At 40.2% G+C, this 19,509-nt stretch overlaps 1 protein-coding gene across 3 annotated transcripts in view; it reads right to left on the bottom strand.

Moving 5' to 3' along the window:
• lrmda (leucine rich melanocyte differentiation associated) overlaps nt 1-19,509 on the bottom strand; it is a 250,089-nt gene that overhangs the window by 50,032 nt on the left and 180,548 nt on the right. The window contains exons 6-7 of one of the 3 annotated variants that reach the window (XM_060872356.1): nt 14,248-14,314; nt 12,680-12,853 (exon numbers count right to left, since the gene is read on the bottom strand). The exons of 1 other annotated variant lie outside the window; for it this stretch is intronic. In XM_060872356.1, coding sequence (XP_060728339.1) covers nt 12,729-12,853; nt 14,248-14,314 — 192 coding nt within the window. In that variant the 3' untranslated portion in view covers nt 12,680-12,728. Of the gene's footprint in view, nt 1-12,679; nt 13,141-14,247; nt 14,315-19,509 lie in introns of those variants that run through there. One more of the 3 variants, XM_060872358.1, reaches the window with a different exon arrangement.

Below are 19,509 nucleotides of genomic sequence, written 5' to 3'. Positions count from 1 at the left end.
GTTTATATTGAAAATTATAATGAACCAGTCATATGCATGCAATGGATGAGATACAGTTTCAAAATGTTTCAGAGCTAGTAGTATTGGTCAGTAATATCAGCTAAAGCATGTGCTCTTAGCAGCAGTTCATAAGTCATGGTGATGTTAAGAAAGCCTCAATGAGCATTTTATACATGATTTATTTGACTGATACTCAGTAGTTCGTAAGCTTTATTAGACCTCCTTGAAGAGATGATAAAAAGTATCCAGACATAAAACTGGTAAAAAAATGTCAATATTGACTCAAGAAAAGGAAAACTCAATTACAGATGCTGAAACAAATCAACAACAGCAAACCTAGATAGAAGAACAAGATAGAAATCATCCAAAAAAAGCGAAGCATCACCATGAAAAAAGGTCACTACAGCAAAATACACACAGCAAGCCAAATGATGCACATTGAATGTTGCTAGAGTTGTGAGAACAGTCTGTGTGTAGGTCAGTACAAATGTAGTAGCAAACAGCCGTAAAGTTAAAGAACTTTATTATCTATCAGATATTGATACTGACACGTACAAAGATATAAGGGACTGCTGTCAAACTAACCCACAAACATGTGGTGAATGATAAAGCTGATAAATGGAGGAGAGGAGTATTATGGATTAGCTAAATAGACACATTTGTAAAATAGATTTTTTTTTACGTTTAGTATATGTACATTCAGTATTTAAACTAATTAAATACATTCAGAGTGCTGAAGGAAAAATCCAAAATGTCTTCCTAATGGCCATGTACTGTAGCTCACATGGACTAACAATGTGAACTGAATTATTTTTAACACTAGGAGAAAACACGAGAAGCTATAAATAAGGATGGAACTGCCAAGTATTTTACAGGTTTGTTAAGCATTAACACTCAAGTGCTAGAGCAGCCAGAGTAATCAGACAAAAAAAAATTCTCTTTGTTGGTGTTATTAGAGCCAAAGAAAACACTTTACACCATTTGTGTTAAATTTGAACAGTGGTTTCAAATGGGAATTATCATCTTATTAATCCATTAGGTTTCTCACCAATCAAGTATAGAAGAGCGTGATTTTAGGATCTGGGAACATTGCCAAGATGGCCATCAACTGGACAGACTTTACTATATGGACTTTGACATCATGCCATTATCATCCACATATTCAGAGAATAAAAACTCCACAAACTGAAAGGCAACAAAGATACACTGTCATACACTCGCTCTCTTTCCCATCATGTCCAATTAGCACTTGTAGACAAAGTAATTGCCCAGATGTGAAACGGCTGCCATCCTAATACCTAACGGTAAAATTAGAACATGCGTAGATCTTACAACATTCAATAACAGCATAAAAAACCGCATGTACTGCCGGTGGTGGATGGCACTCTGGCACAACTAGAAGGTACAGCAGTGTTTCACAAATTAGACATGACATCAGGATTTTGGCAGATACTATACGTGAAGAGTCAGTGCCTCTGACAACCTTCATTACACTTTTCAACAGGTGTGCTTGAGGCATCTCCTTTTTGGATTTTCTTCAGCTCCAGAACACTTTCAGCTGAGGATTTCCCAGATCTTTGCAGACACAGGAGGCATGCAGACAACATTCTAGGGTTTGGAAAGTTCTCCAGAAGTTTGAAAATGCAGACTCACATTCAATGGCAAATGAAATTCACTGTCAAAAGAGTGAAACCAACACTGCTGAAAATTATCCTCACCTGCTCCAAGGTTCCTGAAATACTGATATCTCCTACAGGTTGCTTTATTTGAGTCTGCAGAGGATTCTGATTATAAAACAGCTTAAGATAATGGTTTTGTCCAATCACAAAGAGCCCTCAAGGCAGTGCACATTGTCATTACTGATCAAAAAATGAAGAAAACTATGCTGGCTTAATCATTAACACAGCTGGTTCATGGTACCCTCTGAGTTCATAATGTGTTAATCAATAAAATACAGCAGTTCCAGTTCCTCTGCAGACATACCAATATAGTTACTCTAGTTTGGCCAAAATGACAAGCCTATAAAAGGAGAAGAATAAACCAATATTAGAAAAGAGAATCGGGACGTCTCTAGTCCCAGCCTCCAAAAACTTTGGATCGTCTGCAACTTGTATAATTTTTGGGCCATATGTTTCAAAATCTACAGGAATAGATCTACAGGAAAAGTTCAGAGACTGGTCATATATGACATCTGTCAAATGGCCCCTTTCTCTTAAAGTAGGTCATTCTTTGCCACATTTACTAACAAAATGCAGCAAACTTTCTAGCGAATGTTATTTGTCTCCTTGGGAGACTAGGACAACTCACAAACCACAGGAAAAGTCCCCAAGCATGCTTTACATCCAAAATTCCTTCACTGTGGATAGACCTAGAAGAGAACTTTAAAAAGAAGCAATGCCCAGTTTATTGTTCAGTCTTACCACAGTGGAACAATGACTGAGTCTATAAGGATTTTTAATCATCTTTTAAAGCTTGGACTTCCAAACTAACAAACAAAATAACTACAGCAGGATGACAAGATCTTCAGCAGAGTCTGTAAGCTTAGGTAGTGCACCGGGCTGTTTATATAACAACAGTCTTTAATAAATATGTTGTCAAGAAAAGAAAAAATAAGAAATGATTTAAAGTCACTGTAGATTAATAACTATGTTTAGATAATAAAAAACGCGTTTGCCTTGAGAGATGTCATGCCTCGTATAAGTGAAGCATGGTGGTGGTAGCAAAGGTGCTTCTCTTTTTAATGCCAGCTTATATGGTGGGTGAATTTTGGTGGATAACTCTAGGTGGATATTTTCTAGAATGTTGTGCAGTGACTTCTTGATTTTATTAGGCCGATTGTTTAGGCATGTTTCCTATCAAACTCTGGAGCCTTTCAAAAGCAGCCATATTTATATTGCGATCACATGACACTTTAATTGTACAGAGGTGGACATATTCAAGCAATAATGTGACTTCCAGAACTAATTTATTGCAATTCGATCCAGGTGAATACTTATGCAATCCCAATTTTCAATGTTTGTTATATTATTTTCTCCCCAATTTTTCCACACACAGTCACAATAAAGACCGTTTCACTTCGGTTGTAGCACTACAAAATGGTTAAAAGTTCAACTATGTACAAGGCACTGTTTATGGAGAAGGATTAATTAATTGATTAAAAAAGAGTGCACAGGAAATGATCACATCTTCAATGTACAACGTCTGGACTATACAGGCAATCAAATCAAATCAAATCAATTGAAACGGTTGTGAATGGTAGCTGTGTGTTTCCAGACTTGTTGATTATTTCACAAATCAAACACAGAGCTTAAGATTAAATGGAACAAAATGTGAAAGAGAACTTTTGTTATTATGAAAAAGAAATACTTAACCAATTAGCCCCGATATGAGCTGTACTCTGTACACAAGCACACTGTTTACATTCATGTAAAAACCGGAACATCAAACGCTGTCCCAACAATTTCTAAAAGACTCAAGCATGGTACTAATCACAAATTCCCTCATTCTGAAATCGTCGCTCACTTCTGACTAGCTTTTTTTGAGATGCGCCAGAGCTAGCGAGAGATAAATGAGGCCTGTGGTACTGAAAGGAAGCAGATCTTTACCATGGCACTATTTACTGACATTAAGAATGATAATATCTATCAGCAGGCTGTCAAAGCCCCAAGTGGGCTGTGCAGAGAACAAAGCGCTCCACTGTCCCTCTTTTCAGACGCTTACAAGGAGATGTTGATGTACCTGCTATTCAGGTGCAAATAATGTCATCGCCTGCACCAGGATCAGGGCTTTTAACTATGCCGTGGTGATGAGTAACCGGTGCCTTCGGCTTCTCCACTCCTCCTCCTCACCGCTGAGGCAGCTAACAAGCCTGCAATCAATGTGCTGCTTAACGAGCGAACATGTGATCACTGTGCTTTTGAGCGCTTGCCATAAGGGTGTGAGCTAACAGTTTGGCTGCTAGCAAAAGATGAACAAAACACAAGGCAGAGATGGGAGGCATGTGTGTAATTACTGTTGGCCATCTTTCAAGCCGCCCTCCTCTCACGAGAGAGATGTGTGACAATATATGACAAGAAAGCAAACACGCTTCCCCTGCAGAATAATAGAAGCCATCACTAGTGTACCAGACACACCTGTCTGGCTCTGAAAACAATGCCACGCTGCCTATTTATTAGGTGCCAGAAAAGTTTATGTTTGTACTGTGACAGTGACAGAAACTTGATCCCTTTCATTATTTGGGGATCTCAAGCTTAGGGAAGAGGGAGGGGGGAAAAAGTCTGACTCTCATTTTTTTTTCGTCCCAGCTCACAGTGAGTTCTCTTTCTTTCTGATAGCTGTCTGCCATGGTGTCAGAAGACAAATAACAAAGTCTGTCATTCTGCACAGGGGAGATTCTGCTCATGTTTCCCAGCAGTCCTCCCCGCAGCAGTCCAGTTTCCGTCTCAAGGTTATCAGGACGCCCCAATAATCCACACCTTACTTCTGAAACATTAGATTAACCTGAGACGCAAAGTATGTCAGAGTTTGATAAGTCAAACTGAAGTCTGATTGACAGGAAGGCTGTTTCCTAAATGATGTTGTGAATTTATTTTGACACCATTGGCAGCTCGAGAGGCGACAATACAATCTGAGAATGTCTAGTGTAAAATTACTACTGTCAGACAGATCAAGTGCTAATTACGAGCACGTATGCGTCTATTTTGAGGCATGTTCCATTTACATATCTGAACCAACTCGTTCTTACTTTTACCTGTCAACAACAAACCGAGATACCAACGCCTAATGCCATCAGGCTTAAATGAAACATAACGCCATCTATCATCTACCTTAGAGCACAGCAGCATGTCTGCTTGCGAGACAGTAGACTGAGGAGGAACACAATAACAGGACGTGGTTTGCTGGGATCCTGAGAGGGGGAGGAAAAATGGGTCAGGTGGCTCAGTGCTGTTTCGCGGCCTTTCTCTCAGTCTGCCTGTCAGTCTGCTGCCTGACGGAACAGCAACGACTGTCATTTTAACAGTTAATAATTAGGCTTCCTCCCGCCACCAAACTGGTTGCCACCATGATAAAAGCCAACGGCGCGGTGGCTCTGACGTTATAAATAGTCAGAAGGGATGATTAATGAGGGCGACCAGTGAGCTAAAGCAGCAATCTCAGCTCAGACAATGACCGTCCTCCCAGCTGCCTTGAAAAACAAGACAAGCTCTGTTCAGGATTATAATTGAGGAAAAGTAGCAAAATGTTTCTTAAATGAATAAATAAACTCTAACTGACAGCTTATGAAAACTTTATTTAACCCCCATCGCTATGCAAGCGTTACCATTCTGACACGTTCAGCTGAGAGGAGGAGGTCAGGGCTAGTGTTTAAATGTACACAGCATAAGCAGTGTGTTTGTCAGTAACACCGCACAGAGATGTGTGAGAAACTGAGTGAGAGCCAGATAATACCCAGCACCCCCACCAACCCCCTGGCCCCACACCCCCTGGGCATCATCAGAGCCAAAAGTTTCTCCTCGCAGGGGCATGCCAAATCCTGCCTTTTAGAGTGCTTTTGCAGCTAAACAAACAGAGGCTGAGGCAGTGGTAAATGGCGCAACAGGGAGCCCTCCCTCGGCCTGGGAGCACCACACTCACATCATCCAGCGCTTCAAATGAGCTATGTGTGTTTTTCTTTCCCTAACAAAACAAGTAAACAATGTTTATTCTCCTCGAAATGTAACCTTAAGACACTGTGAGAAAAATTATTCAAAACACTAGTATAGCAAAAGCGTGATGTTCGGTTTTTAATCCATCTGTTGCGGTACAGCTGCAGCATTTCCATCATGCTGGTGTCATCCTGCATTCCTTTCGAGCCTGTTTCTTGGTGACTGAAAGATGAAGACAGGGGCTATCTGGTGATAATGATAGGGAATGCTTTGATCGGTAATGCTGTGTGTGGGCAATAAGCGCACACGTCGTCCACTTTCATAGCCGATGTCATCTTTAATGTTATCTTTTCTCTATTGTAACTCGCATACATTCAAAACATGTCACAAAACAGTCACAGTGCTACTGAACGACAAAGCAACCAAACATCTGTGGTTTCCCGACATGGCCAACCTGCTAAGAATTATCTGAAATATTTTCATGTGTCCCCCATTCTCTCTCTCTCTCTCTCTCTCTCTCTCTCTCTCTCTCTCTCTCTCTCTCTCTCTCCAACCCACAACCACCATGTTTCCATTTCATCTGCCTTTTACTTAGCCTCCACTTTTCCCCTGCTCTCTCTCTCTGTCTCTTTCCCTCTTTCAGCCATCAACTGTATTCCTTTTAATGCCACTGACAGGGGGTTATTTGCACCCATATATGTTTTCGCTCCAATTATACCATGGCAGCAGTGTGCTGCCAAACATTTTGGCATTGTGCTGATGGTCACCTCTTTGAGGAGTCCTTCCTGCTGCTCTGCACTATATTTTTCCTCTTTTTAGATTCTCCCAGAGAGGACTCTGTCATTTGGCTGTCCTTGGTCCAAAGTGTTATTTAACACCTGACAGCAACAGCAACCACCATCACCACAACATCACTTCTGGAATTATTTCCTGTGGGGACCTTTTAATAGTTTCAAAGGTGAACAGTTTTTAGAATAGTTTTTGGGTATAGTACAGACCAGACAGCTAAAAATGATGTTTCCAGGTACACATATACTGTAGGTACACATCCAGGTACACATATAGGTACACATATAGGTACACATATACTGTAGGTACACATATACTGTAGGTACACATCCAGGTACACATATAGGTACACATATACTGTAGGTACACATATAGGTACACATATACTGTAGGTACACATATAGGTACACATATAGGTACACATATAGGTACACATATACTGTAGGTACACATCCAGGTACACATATAGGTACACATATACTGTAGGTACACATCCAGGTACACATATAGGTACACATATACTGTAGGTACACATCCAGGTACACATATACTGTAGGTACACATCCAGGTACACATATAGGTACACATATACTGTAGGTACACATATAGGTACACATATAGGTACACATATACTGTAGGTACACATCCAGGTACTCACATACTGTAGGTACACATATAGGTACACGTATAGGTACACATATAGGTACACATATACTGTAGGTACACATCCAGGTACACATATAGGTACTCATATACTGTAGGTACACATCCAGGTACACATATAGGTACACATATACTGTAGGTACACATCCAGGTACACATCCAGGTACACATATAGGTACACATCCAGGTACACATATAGGTACACATGCAGGTACACATATAGGTAGACATCCAGGTACACATATAGGTACACATATACTGTAGGTACACATATAGGTTCACATATAGGTACACATCCAGGTACACATATAGGTACACATCCAGGTACACATATAGGTTCACATATAGGTACACATCCAGGTTCACATATAGGTACACATCCAGGTACACATATAGGTACACATCCAGGTACACATATAGGTACACATCCAGGTACACATATAGGTACACATCCAGGTACACATATAGGTACACATCCAGGTACACATATAGGTACACATCCAGGTACACATCCAGGTACACATATAGGTTCACATATAGGTACACATCCAGGTTCACATATAGGTACACATCCAGGTACACATATAGGTACACATCCAGGTACACATCCAGGTACACATCCAGGTACACATATAGGTACACATCCAGGTACACATACAGTATAGGTACACATGAAACAATGGAAATTCCCAAACCTTGCAACTTTAACCACACAGTGAAACAGGATTTACGGAAAAAAGCTTGAGAGAATGTTACATTTTTGACTTAAACATACACATGTTCCATGTGGTTCTCCACCAAGATGTGTTCTCAGTATTATCAGTATTATCAGTCTGATACCCTCAACTCTGAAGTGTTACATCATCAGATTTCGGTGTTACAGATTTCATTCAGTGAAATATTGGTCATTTAGTAAAACTAAATTGTTAGTTAATGCTGCAGCTTTAGTTAATGCTGCAGCTTTGTTTTCTGATAGAAGTAGAGGACACCGTTACTGATGTTACAGTGGCGTTTAAATAAAAGGAATAAAATGCTGCACTCTCAAACAGTTATAATAGTCACCTTTGGCAATATGCTTCAATTTTCATTCACCATAATTAGAAATCCAATATAGAATAGTGTGATATGTCTATAGGATGACAAGCATGATGAATCTGATGCTGAGATCTTCATGAAGGTTGACATTTTGGAATCTGATCGGTTTGAGCAGAATGAACAGATGACGAGTTGAGAGAGCCGGACGGATTGAGTCACTAAAGTGATAATACAAGGGATAAATCACACTGACACCACTATCAGTAAGCAGTCAAAAATGGCATTGTGGGTAATGCAGGAAGATGGGAATCAAAGTGAAGATGAACATGTTCACAAAATCCTGGATGCCATTGAAGATCACACTCTATTTAAATATAACAAAGTATGTCTAAGTTGACAAATAAAAATGAACAAAAAGAATATATCGTCATGATCATACATACATTGGTCCATTTTTAAATAAGAAAAAAGTAAGAAAAGAAAAGAAATCCATCTCTGATTAGCCCAAGTTCTATAATATAGGTATATTTCACATAGATATTTAATAATGTGCTTTTTTTTTGCATTCATGTATTAACTATTAATGCTGAACACAAGCAGGAACCTCAGTTTATAAAAGTGTTTCTCTTACCAACAGGAAAAGATACTCTGATGTAGTTATGATGTTCAGTAGAAGACACAATAAAGTATCTCCTCACTACACGAAGAGCCTCATTTACTTCATTCTTAACCATCGCTCAAAGCCAACATTCTGATCAAAGGAAAGCAAAACGCTGTCAGGGGACTGGCGTCTCCAATATCCAAGATACAAAACCATCCAATCAATAGAGCAAAACCAGACAGCATTCATAACTATAGCTTTAAGCAATCCTTAGTGCCAATTGCAAAAGGCTGCAACTGAACCATTGATGGTGCAATGAAAAATGCATGATTTTAGCATAGCTCTTTTTATCTGTGAGTACAAATCAATAGCAGGAAAGGGTTATGGAATCAGAGAGGTTTTGTTTTCTGGGCTGTGCTAACTAAACATGGTTGTTCCTTAAAAATACACTGGGGTTTAATAGTGAAGAGCACAATATAGTACGCACAACAGAAAGAGACGTATGTGCTTTACACTCGCTTTTCAAAATGAGCTCCAAGAAAATGGGCAGGAGCTGTAGTGAGATAAATCATCTGAGTTTATAGGGAAAAAAAAAAATCAAACCAAGCAATCATAGCTCATTCATTTTGTATGCTTACTTAGATAATATACTTTTTGTTTTTTTTTGCTGTGTATGTAAATCTTAAGAACATATCATGGATCAGTAGTGACCTGATTTCCTTATATCTATTAATTGTTTTAGTGCTATAGTGAAGGTTCCACCCTCTTTATACTATTGTTCATCCTTTGTGCTTTGAAAAATTCCTAATATTCAAATTTATCACGTGGGTATTGGTAACATTTTCACAGTTTTCAGCTATTAATTAAGCTTGTAGACGACTCCGTTTTAGATAAGTGCCTTTTTTTCTAAGTGTAAAAGCACACACGCATTTAATGCTTACTTATAGAGCAACTGCTAATGAACTACCAATAAAGTCTCGCTAATAATTTGTTATAATTAACAGAGTTATCAGAGTTTAAAAAAAATCGTTGGGGGGAAGGAACTCGTCCCGCTCTTTATTAAAATACACACTGCAGGTTTTTAGATTAGTTAAATCATAATGTCATATCTTCCTCTTCACACATTCCCTTATCTGACATCACAGATAAAGAAGCGTAGCTACACATGACTGACCTGACACGTATGATAGATGTTCAGCTCAAAATGGAAATGAAAAACTTGAGCTCATTCATCATGATGAACATTAGTCCTAGTTAGACTTTCTTGTCTAATATTAACCTTGAACACATGCTCTTATATACTTACCCCAGCCAAATTAATCAAGTCGTACTTTAAATCAGCTGCAATAATATTCTGCGAATAATTAGCTACTTCACTGTTCATCCAATTCTGGAAGTCTTTGAAATTCTCTGCTGAAACATGCTGACAGCTTTGGAAAAATCAATCACGCCACCGATAAGAAGAATGATATTGTATAAAACTCCACTTTGTTTAAGAATCCCTAACTTTCAGCATGACATCTGGAGCCTGTCCGTTGTGGACAGCAGAGTCAGGCAGAGGAGAGCCAGAGGAAATCAGGGTCACGACTATTCCAACCATGAGCAGATAGCCATCAGGTTTTTTCCCTGCTACTGGAAGCCTAAACAAGACCCATGTTTTCATTTTCATACGCCACACTGATTTTTTTCCCTGACAGAGATAAGATGTATAAATTATGAGCAGCTGACAAAGTCGACTCAGTGCCCGAGGCCACTCATCAATCATGTCCTGTATGTCAGCAGGTAAGTGATGTGGACCCTGAAGGAACAGCCCATTCTTATAGTAAGGGGGGATGGAGAGAGATGGAGAGAGAGTGACAGGGAGAAGGGCAAAAGTGCCCTCAATAGCTTGATCCGTATTTAACAACCTCTTTAAAAGCAGAACAACATGGACAACAGTTTTTGTGGACTTGAGCAATGTATGCACTTAGATTAGGTATCGCAGCTTCAGGGCAATGGTTTTGCTCAGACACAATTCGACGCTGGCAGTCAAAATTAGGAAGCAGCCCTCCATAAAGGCCGGAGGCAGACCACCCACTACTTCTTCAAAGACGGAGCAGACATAAAAAGATTTTTGTATTTATCTCTCATGTCTGTTGCGGTGGAACTGTAAAGCGGCGTACAGACCGTGGTCAGGGACCTGCGTGCCAGAACGACATGATATTCCTGGACGAGATCCTGATGAAAACCAAATTTTGCTAATGAGCATGTAAACAAGCGGCGCAGAGGACACGAGCCACAGAGAACGTTCACACCTACGGCAGGCTTCAACCGCACGCCTCTGCTATCTGTGCCAAATATTCCACCCTGCTTCAAAGTGCAGCCCACTGCATCGCAGAGTGCCTTGTTTAACAAAAGCTCCTCATCTCATCCTCTGAAGAATGTCGAGCTTGTTTGACAAAATGGTATGCATGTACAGCAGGAGGAAGGACGGGATCAAGTTTCATGCTGAATGCTGAGAGCAGAGATAAAAGTAATGAGACAGCTCTCAAGGGGAATGACAGGTAAAACACAGATGTTTGCACAGCACATGAGCTGCCTTATTTCATCCCGCTCTTATCCCCCTCTCTCTTTCTCTCTTTCTCTCTCTCTCTCTCTCTCTCTCTCACTCTCTCTCTGAGGGGATTCAGTGTGGCCTCTCCGGCTGTGTGTCTGAGTGAAGGATCAGAGTGTATGCCCAGAGCACAGTAGCAGAGTTGTGACATGTACTTCTGAAATGCACTGAGGTCACACCGCATGCAGCGCAGGCCTGCAGACATGACTATTGACATGGGCTGAGAGGGAGTGACACAACACTACATAACAACAATAACAACAACACGGGTGCCTACAACATGTCTGTTCCAGCAGATCCCTGTAGACACAGGCAGGAGCAACAAGAGCAATGCAGGTGGTTTATTCATTAGCAGCATCACTTGGTGCTGGTTAGTGTGATGACACAGAGAGCAAACAAAAGCAGTGAGAGAATGTCAAGAGAACAACCATAAACAACAACAACGGGATATCATGACCATCAGAATGCTGATTAATCAACACATTCACATGCATGTGAAAAAAGGAAGCAAAGAAATAAAGAAAAGAAAAAGAAAAAGAAAGAAAATATTTTTTTTAATTTGTTTAAATAACGTACAAAGAGGACCAAGCATCAAATATTTGTACCAGCGTGAGGTTCCCAGATAAAATAATGCGATTTGCATGTGATGGTTCATAGATATAAAGGTTTATTGTAAACAGATCTTGGTCAATGACTGACATTTATTTATTTTAAGGATAACAAAGGATTAAAGGTATAATTAAAGAGCTTTATTTATTTGAGGATAATGTTTGTTAAAGTCATATGCGATGTCAAAAGAGCATCTGTCATGTTAAAGACAAGAGGACATGATGTAGACGATGGATGCATTACATAAACATAAACATAAACATAAACAGCCATGTGGTGTGTTTGAGTTCATGGAGCTCACTAACTTCAAGGAATCAGTATTAAGATTTTGTATTTCTTTTTCATCTACAGCGTTGAGTGGATATCCCAGGAACAGTGGAAACACATCCTGCATGGGAATGCTGATGGGAATGCACACTTATTCACACGGTTATTCACATCTTGGAGCAACTGAGCACAGCCAATTCACCTTCCAGTATGTTTTTGGGAGGTCAGAGGAAACAAGGGAAGTGTCTGGAGAAGACACTGTCCATTCTTCATCTTCATTTTTCATTTGTTTTGTTTAATGTATTTATTTTTGTCTTAACTTACCTATTTTTAAAATATGCAAACAATACTTTCAGCGAATCAGGGAAATGCTTCCAAAAGCATCCGCTTGGGATTAAAGTAATATCAGCAATCATTTTTTTTTCTCTATTAATATTACATACATATTCAGATTAGTCAATAACATAAAACACAAAGCAGATAAGGGAGAAGTACATTTGGAGCCTTCGTCAGCGCTGAAGTATCATCACACATAAAAGTGAGCGCTACATCTGCCAAGATGTTTCACACCAAACAGGATGAGTGGGTTCGAGAGGCAAAACAGCAGCAAACAGGTGCTCCAAAGACAAATGAACAGTGCCATCACTGTTTCTGATAAAGAAAAACAAGCAGAGTAATTTGCTGTACAATGAGTGATCTACCAGATAGTGGGTAAAAATCCTAAAAGATTAAAAGCAGGTGCTTCCGGCTATGAGCTGACAATGAAGCATGTATTCTGATGATTCAACATCATTGTGAATAATGGGTGAGCCGTGAGACGAGAAGCGTGCATTATAATGCTCAATTGTAAGACAAAAGGGCCATTAAAAGGAACAGTCGTGTCTTTAGAGCTTAGATATGATGCTATAGTGGCACGTATGATTGCGGCTCCCAGCAGGCTGTAAAAAAGCACATTAATTTCGAGTTAGGATATGAAACCACTGCTTTATCTCTCACTGAAAGACAGAGAATCAGATGCTTTCAGCTTATGTAGCACTACCGATGACATCCTAACACTTAGTATCCTTCGCTGACATGTACTGAAGTGTACAACAACACAAACCATATATTTTAAAAACTACCCAGCTGCCATAGTGTATTTATAATATTACCATCATAAATACACTATAAAGAGACATGGGTTCCTCAATAGGACTTTTATAACACATTCATAAGCAGTGCATGAGTTAAAACCTTTAAGGACATTCTAAAGTGTTTTAGTCCTCATATATTGCAGTACTTGATCACCAATTTTTATTTATTAAGAAATGCCATCATTATTTTTATCAGTTTATAATGAACATCACTTTAGCTACACCACCTATATAACTAAACCGTAGTTTCTTTACATGTTACTTTTGCCTTGAAGTATTTCCAGTGTTGGATAACTTAAAGGAACAGCTTTACAATGAACAGCCCTGACATTAAAACCAGACAGATAAAGTGAATAACATTGATTATCTTTTTAAAATAGCACCTGACAAGGGGGGGGATATAAGGGCAGCAAGTGAACAGTTATTTCTCAGAGTTGATGTGTTAAAAGCAGGGCAAGCTTAAAGATCTGAGTGATTTTGACAAGGATTTGTGTTGGCTAGATGAGTGGGTCAGTACATTTCCAAAACAGCTGATCTTGAGGAGTGTTCTCAGTATACGGGGGTTGGTACCTACTGTACAACAAGTGGTCCAAGGAAGGACAACCACTGAACTGACATCAGGGTCATGCTCACTGATATGAGTGGGGAATAAAGGATAGCCTGTCTGGTCCGATACCACAGCTGAACTAATGTAGCACAAATTAGTGCGAAACTTCCTGCTGGCTCTGATATAAAGCAGTCAGAACACACAGTACCCATGCTGACCCCTGTCCACCACCAAAAGTGGCTACAAAGGGCATATGAGCATCAGAACTGAATCATGGAGCAAAGAAAGAAGGTGGCCTGGACTGATGAATCAGGTTTTCTTCTACATCATGTGTCAGACTGGCAGAATGTGTATGAGTTGCTTACCTGAAATGAGATGACACCAAGATGCACGATGGGAAGAAGAAACGCTGGCAGAGACACTGTGAAATTTCTGGAAATGATCGGCTGAGAATTACTGTGGATGTCACTTTGACTCATACCACCTACTTAAACATTGTTGCAGACAAAGTACACCTCTTCATGGCAACAGTATTCCCTAATGGCAGTGGTGTCTTTCAGCAGATAATGTGCCCTGTCACACTGCAAAAAAATTGTTCAGCAATGGTGTGAGGAACATGACAAAGAGTTCACGGTGTTTACTTTGACTCAATTCCACAGATCTCAATCCACGCAAGCATCTGTGGGATGTGCAGGAAAAAAAAAAGTCTGATTTATTACTTAAGAGGTCTTAAAGGAACTGGTGATAACCCAGCACACTTTCAGAAGTCATGAGGAGTCTATGCCTCGACAGATCAGACATGTTTAAGTAGCACAAGTATGGCTTACTCAAAATAAAGTGGTTTTAATGTTTACTGGCTGCTCAGTGTATAGTTCTGACTGCTCCATCTGACACCTGAAATTCTGTTTAAAAACGTGGCTTCACGGTATCAATGAAAAAAAATCTGTTTGTATAAATGTCTAACTTGTTATTACAGAAAAAACTTACATAACAGAACGACTGCAATGTAATGAAAACCTATGATTTGTTGTATAACCAGAACTATTCTCCAAGCTGCTGTTTAAGAAGCTTAAACAACCTTCTGATCTTTATATTAAAATAAAATCAGGCCACATTGATATATATATATATATATATATATATATATATATATATATATATATATATATATATATATATATATAAACAATCTAGTACATCCAGTTCATATCAGAACAATATTGATTCACCATCTCACTGTGCAGTTCAAGAAAGAGAAGATAAAAAAAAGCCAGACGCCATTTTGACTGGGTCCCCCACAGGGCCACAGAAAGCAATCATTCTTAACACCAAAGAGAAGGAGGCCTGTCGTGTCAGGCATGATGAGCACAAAGCCTAGCAGCGGCCCGCAATGCCACAGAGGCGTCCGGTACGAGAGCCGGCCTGGAAACAAACAGCCTCTCAACTATCTGACATGCAGACAGCTCCAGCCAACCCCACACACAAGACAGATGTCAACCAGCCATGACATTCAAGACACACACACAAAAAAAGACTCAATCCTGATGAAAGCAGTGAAGTTATTTTTCATGATCAGAGTCTGTACCAGAACTTGTTATTTAGATGTTATAAATCCTTTTCATCACAGCTTTTATCTGGTGAGATGATAGCACAGCAAACTTGAACAAAAGCTCTAAGAATCAACAAAATAAATCCACAGAGAGGACACATTATCTTTCAGTGCCCAAACAAAGAGCGAGCTGGAGAGCTGTCTGGAAGGAGGATGACAAAGGCTCTCAGATGTCTGGAAATCCGATGAGTTATGACAGGATATGGTAAAGCTATCTGATGCACCGGCCTCGGATAGCTTTACGGGGAGAAAAGGGCCAGATCCCCTGTGCTTTTGGGTTGAGGTGTGATGAAAGAAAGATGCGCCACTTATCACATTACCTTATACAAGCTTGTTGATTGATGCTGCCAGCTGCTAGACAAACACAAGGTGGCAATGTTTATTGTATAACAGGTTACATATAACATACTGCATGTGCATGCCAATATCAATTCAAAACCTAGTGAATAATGTTTTGTTCCATGTCATAATTCATGCCTGCACTTGTGACTGCTTTTTATTCAGCAGGAGAGAAAAAGAAACCATCAGGTCAGTGTTGCTAATTTCAGAGGCCGACCTACAGCACCTGATCTGGAGTCAGGTCCTGTCTGGGCAAAAGCATGTTACCCTGTTAACACCTGCTTCAGAGAGAACACGCTACCTCTCATCCTCTCATCTGTCAAAAGAGCAGTAGCCCTGCTCTCTCCAAGCTTCAGCCCAGTGTCCTGAGGTCATTGATCAAATGCAACACCCTACACATCCCACACTGACAAAGCAAAATCCGGCTCAAGACAAAAGCTTGGCTGCATTTGAAGCAAAAGCAACACCAGCATCAGATAACAACACAGCGGATACAAAGGCAACCTGGGCTATCACTAGAAAAAACAAGAAAAAACAGTGTCTGCATATTCTCTTTCAGCTTCCGTGACTTTACCTCGGGACTTTACATCAGTCAGAATTAATTTTTTAGGATGGCATGAAGCTCATTCCTGCTTAATGTCTGAATACTACCGTAGCTGAATTAGTCCTAGTAATGCCTTAATCCTAGCTATTAGCCATGCCTGTATTATTCAAGAGCTAACATTTATATGACTAAAATCTGCCTCGCAGTCCAGGCCGAATTAAAATGTCGGAGGTTTATGGCGCCTTGGACCCATTTCAAGCACTTAAATATGTGACAACCTTATTCAGTGCAGAGGAGCAATGAATCTGTCAGCTTCCTGCCCAGTGCCAGTTTCCCGAAGGTCATATACTGGATATTAATAGCTAGCTGAGAATGTCAGAGGTCATGACCGGCATCAGCACCTATGTGGTTTGTAGTTAATTATAAAACAAGATGAAGTCTATTCCATCACCGTACAAGATAAAACCTTCCTGCTTACTGATGCCCAGGAGCGGCAACACACACACACACAAAGACGTAGGTAAGTAGTATTCTCCATACAGAGGGCTCCATACACAGCCTCAAGCAGAATGAGCCAACACACAGCGGTGGCCATTATTTTAGTTAATCAGCAATGCAGCAGAGATTCTGTCCTTTGTGAGGAATGAATGCACTACGAGTGTCACTTGACCTAGCTGACCTGCAGTTGACCCCACAGCCAGCAGGAGGACTGTGTTGTGATGGCTTCATAGCTCTCTCATTTCAGATGCTGAATAAAGAGAATGGAATTAAGTCCAGTGTGAATTAGGAATGCAGAATGCCTACATTAGATATTACGTTGAAAGCCATTGATACTAGGAAGTAAAATGACAGAATGCTAGTGGAAATTTTCAGGAAGATTGTATGCGTGTGTATGATCTTTTGATCAGGCTATAGACAGGCAGGACATTAAGATTTAATGCAGTGCTGTGGTCCAGTTAATCTCCTGAGGCCCTGCCTGTTTTCTCAGGTGCAGAAATGTTGAACTCATGTGAAGGCACCACCTCTGGGCGTACACCGTCTGAAGTGTCACTTCTACCTGTTCGGGCAGGTCCGACCCTCCGCTAGCCCTCTCATACATACAAAATACATCTGTTCGACTCTGCACAAAAAAAAGGACAGGAAGCAAAACAGACGTGGAAGGATGCTATTACAGCTATTGTCAAATGGTAATAATGCCCCTGTAACACACACTTACTTTAGTTTCTCATTAATCACTGTCTGACCTGACATCCATAAGCTCGCTGCACTGCAAAAAATATCCACCAATAAGAAGCTGGAGTTCTTCCGTCTGTGCTGTCTGAGGCTCTGTGCCTGCAAGAGTTCCTCACTCTCTGCAGACACCAGCAGCTTGTTTATTTACTGCTGCATCTTTTAATAGCCAATGAACTCATTGCAAATAAAAGTCAACACTGTCACACTGCTAAACAGTTTGTTCGATTCCTTGTCCCATAAATGGTGAAATATTAATTGACTAACGCGATCCTGTAACGAGAAGATTACGCTCGCTGTAGACGAGACACTCAAAGTGTCCACACTCATTTCAACTATCTGTAATGCTCAGGTATATACGGGCCAAGCAAATCTGAGGTGACGGGTCGAGAAAGGTTCAGATATGTGATGCCACTTGGTCAAACAAACAAGAAAAAAAATAAATGGCCTAAGTAAATCAGTGAATTACACTTAAATCAACAGTTAAAAGAATTCCAACCTACGAAGCTTGGTTTGTAATATTTACATAATACATAACAGGAGGTCAAACAATTCTCCGTCGAATCAAAATAAATAATGCTGACGCGGGCCTCTACCTGTCGCGTGGTGTCTTAATGATGCAAAGTTAACACACACTAAATAACAGTGTCTCCCAGGGTTGACAGCCTCAGAAATAATTGACCAATATGTTGCAAGCTGAGCTACAGTGGGCTGAGAATCCAATCCTGCAGCTGACAGGATGCATTGAGCATGCCACTAAATTCTGCATTATACACAAAGCAGTGGCAGGTCAGGAAGCCGACTCCTGCAGGCCATTATGTGATGCCATCAATGAGGCTAAATTACCTGCCTCTCCACAATATGCTCCAGTTAACTAATTTCCTGACAGCTTGCTGTCTCACAAGAAAAGCACAGAATTCACTAGCTGTCAGTTGCATGATGGACTATTTCTCTTTTCAAATTCCTCCTTCTTTTGGTTGACATCTCTTCTACACAAACCTTCAGCAAGAGCTTGGGCTGTGTGTGTTTGTGTGTTGAGGGGGTGGGGTACGGGTGGTAGAAGGGATCGTAAAGTATTACCAATATGCAGTTGAAATGTTGAATACACAAAATAAGGGTTGATGAGCAAAGTGTATTTATCATAAATCATGCATTATACTCATGGTACCAATCAAAAACTTGTTTCAACTCAAGTTGCCCATAACAGGAGCTCAGATCAGAATACAGATTAAATGCCGAGCACACCAAAAAAAAACAAAAAAACACCACCACCTACCATGAAGCACAACACCGTGTTCTTCACAAAGCCGTGTCAATGCCTGTCTGATTTGCCGCTTCTCTTTTCTCTTTTCTCCCTTTGTATGTATGTATGTTCATTTCAGAGGTGGGCTATCATCATCTCAGGAATGACAGTAGGTGGAAACGCTATCTTTCATTACACACAGCATAAATAGTGTAATCTATCAGGGCTGTCAATCAGAATGATTCATTACAGGCTGTCAGTGAGGAGAGTGACATATTAGAAAAGTTTTGTTAACAATGCCTATTGCGAGTGTGTCTTGCCACAGAGGCGAGTGATTAATGTGTTGTCAGGCTGTAATCCCACACCGCTGGCTAATGAGGCAAGAATTTATCATCTTTACAGAGTGGCAGATGTCAGAACGAAAGGAATCCAAGTGCTGGAAACAATATAGCTTTTTTTTTCCTTTCTTCTTACTCGGCCTGATGTTTCTGACAAGCTATAAAAACCACAAAGAAGCCTTGTGTAAGCATTCACATGAATGACACAACCTTCTTTTGGAGTCCTTGTGAAACTCTGCAAGACAACAACTATTGCTGTGAGGAAACAGGTCACATACACTCATTTTTTCAGTCCACTCGTTTTATATGCAGCAAGAGCTATAA

This window comes from Tachysurus vachellii, chromosome 6 (genome assembly GCF_030014155.1).
Source record: "Tachysurus vachellii isolate PV-2020 chromosome 6, HZAU_Pvac_v1, whole genome shotgun sequence".
Taxonomy (NCBI): domain Eukaryota; kingdom Metazoa; phylum Chordata; class Actinopteri; order Siluriformes; family Bagridae; genus Tachysurus; species Tachysurus vachellii.
Note: the sequence above shows the minus strand (reverse complement) of the source record. Positions and strands in the feature narration are given on the sequence as shown.